A 2,822-nucleotide genomic window follows, 5' to 3' on the forward strand; every position below is an offset into this window, starting at 1 on the left:
ATATACAGTCCTGTTATTCTCGGGTGTTATATATAGTCCTGTTATTCTGGGGTGTTATATACAGTCCTGTTATTCTCGGGTGTTATATACAGTCCTGTGTCACTACCAGAGCTTTGAGACGTTCTCACAGCTCTGTTTCCACACCCCTGTGATGATGTCACTACTAGAGCTTGGAGGAGTTCTCTTCCCTGTTTCTCCGCCTCTGTGATGAGGTCTTTACTTTCGGTTTCCTTCCTCCCAGCTGTCCCTCCTGTGTTTGATTTCGCTGCCTTTAAATCACCCCTCCTCCTTTGTAGAGGTGCAGATTATACTCTTCATTTTGAGCTGTATCTCTCGCTTGAGTGTCTTCACCTGTGTGACTTCTCTTCACTGGATCTGTGTTCTGCTGATGCAAGTACTTCGGATATCGTCTGCTGACTTTGAATCTGTTTTCACTGCGGCTGCAGCACCTCAGTTAAGTGTTCAGACATTGAGTGTTTCTGTTTCACTTGCTGACTGGATCCGAGGCGACCCCGGTTCCGTCCATATACTGAGCAGGGCACCGGTGGCCGTGCCCCTTCCACTATTGTAGGGGTTTCAGCGGTCTTCAGCCTCAGGTACGCGGGCATGTCTCGATCCACCATTTGGATCCGGACATGGGCATAGCAGCTTAGGGAGAGCTTTTAGGGTCTGGCAGGGGTCACCCTTTATCCTCCTTAGTTTGGGTCCGGTCAGTTGCTATTCTCTGTGTACGCTCTTGTTGCTCACTTACAGCCGTGACATCCTGTTATTCTGGGGTGTTATATACAGTCCTGTTATTCTGGGGTGTTATATACAGTCCTGTTATTCTGGGGTGTTATATACAGTCCTGTTATTGTGGGGTGTTATATACAGTCCTGTTATTGTGGGGTGTTATATACAGTCCTGTTATTGTGGGGTGTTATATACAGTCCTGTTATTGTGGGGTGTTATATACAGTCCTGTTATTGTGGGGTGTTATATACAGTCCTGTTATTCTGGGGTGTTATATACAGTCCTGTTATTCCGGGGTGTTATATACAGTCCTGTTATTGTGGGGTGTTATATACAGTCCTGTTATTCTGGTTGCTTGTAGTGGTCATGTAAGTGTTTAGTAACATGTATTGTCTGCACATGTAGAAGTTGTTAGGAGACAGTCTGACGTTGTGTTGTGCATTCCTGTAGTTTCCACTCCTTATTCCTTTACATGGAGTGTTTTTGGTATAATGAGGTTTTCATGGAAACCTTTTTCTACATACACAAAGTCCTGTATATATAGAGGAGGAGGCTGCCGGTCAGACATCACTCCGCTCACAATGGCAGCGTACACGAGCCTCCTCCTGGTGATCGCCCTCTGTGCCGCCACAGGTAAGACCCTACAGGATGGGTGCACTGCTAGAATGATGGGGGGTGTAGTGCTGTGTGGACTGCTTGTATACTGGGTAAGATACACAACTCAGCAGACAGTATCACACAGGATAGGATTAGATACACAGCTCAGCAGACGGTATCACACATGATAGGATTAGATACACAGCTCAGCAGACAGTATCACACAGGACAGGATTAGATACACAGCTCAGCAGGCTGTATCACACAGGATGGGATTAGATACACGGCTCAGCAGACAGTATCACACATGATAGGATTAGATACACAGCTCAGCAGACAGTATCACACAGGACAGGATTAGATACACAGCTCAGCAGACAGTATCACACATGATAGGATTAGATACACAGCTCAGCAGACAGTATCACACAGGATAGGATTAGATACACAGCTCAGCAGACAGTATCACACAGGATAGGATTAGATACACAGCTCAGCAGACAGTATCACACATGATAGGATTAGATACACAGCTCAGCAGACAGTTTCACACAGGATAGGATTAGATACACAGCTCAGCAGACAGTATCACACAGAATAGGATTAGATACACATTTTAGCAGACAGTTTCACACATGGTGGGATTAGATACTTACCTCAGTAGACGGTATCACACATATCAGGCTTAGATACATGACTACATGTGACCTGTATCTGCCCCGTATCCGCAGCTCTCTCTCTACAGTGCTATACCTGTGTATCGGAATCTTCCAACGACGACTGCCTGGCAGAGGGGTACTGCACTATTGGGGATACGTATTGTCAGACCTCGGTGGCGTCCGTCACCATAGGTGAGTTCAGTATCTCAGTTTTATGACCCCGGGGCCCCGAGTTGTTACAGCCGACACCTGACTCCAGTTACTGCCAATATGTAATTATATACCAGGCTGATAATGACAGGTTGTCACAGCCCCGCCTCTTTTATTGAATAGTCACGTGACTCGTTTTGTGTTTCCCTGCAGCTGGGATTTCATTCTCTAACATCAATAAGGATTGTGCATCGTTGTGTTCTCCTTCCAGCACTAACATCCTCGGCATCTCCAGCTCCGTCTCTTGCTGCTCCACCGACCTGTGTAACGTCAGCGGCGGCGCCATCGTCAAGTCCAGCTACGCCGCCATCCTCCTGGCGCTGGGATCCATCCTGAAGAGCTCAGTCCTGTAACCTCAGACGTACAGAAATAAGGAGACTTCAGGGACGAGCAGTTCACTATTGTCCCACTGATCATGGAGTCTTGTGGACCCTCCGCGGTGTGAGCAGGACTTGGTGAAGACAGAGGTGACAGAGATGGCGGCCTCAGGTTGCTGCCATATGGAGCCAATACTGTAACAAAAGGATGAAGGTCGGAAAGCTTTTACCATCCCTACACACACGAGCCTACAGAGGTTCCACCCAGCTTTCCATAGATCTGAATCACACAGAATCTGCTCGCTCT

General features: G+C 47.3%; 1 protein-coding gene across 1 annotated transcript; it reads left to right on the plus strand.

The window, feature by feature from the left end:
* The first annotated feature begins 1,313 nt into the window (after positions 1 to 1,313).
* Positions 1,314 to 2,551, plus strand: LOC122922845 (ly6/PLAUR domain-containing protein 2-like). The gene is made up of 3 exons (XM_044273596.1): positions 1,314 to 1,365; positions 2,061 to 2,180; positions 2,352 to 2,551. Exons 1-3 carry the CDS (start codon positions 1,314 to 1,316, stop codon positions 2,549 to 2,551), a joined length of 372 nt encoding a protein of 123 aa, XP_044129531.1.
* The last annotated feature ends 271 nt before the right edge of the window (positions 2,552 to 2,822 follow it).

Source organism: Bufo gargarizans, unplaced genomic scaffold, assembly GCF_014858855.1.
Source record: "Bufo gargarizans isolate SCDJY-AF-19 unplaced genomic scaffold, ASM1485885v1 fragScaff_scaffold_778_pilon, whole genome shotgun sequence".
Lineage (NCBI taxonomy): Eukaryota > Metazoa > Chordata > Amphibia > Anura > Bufonidae > Bufo > Bufo gargarizans.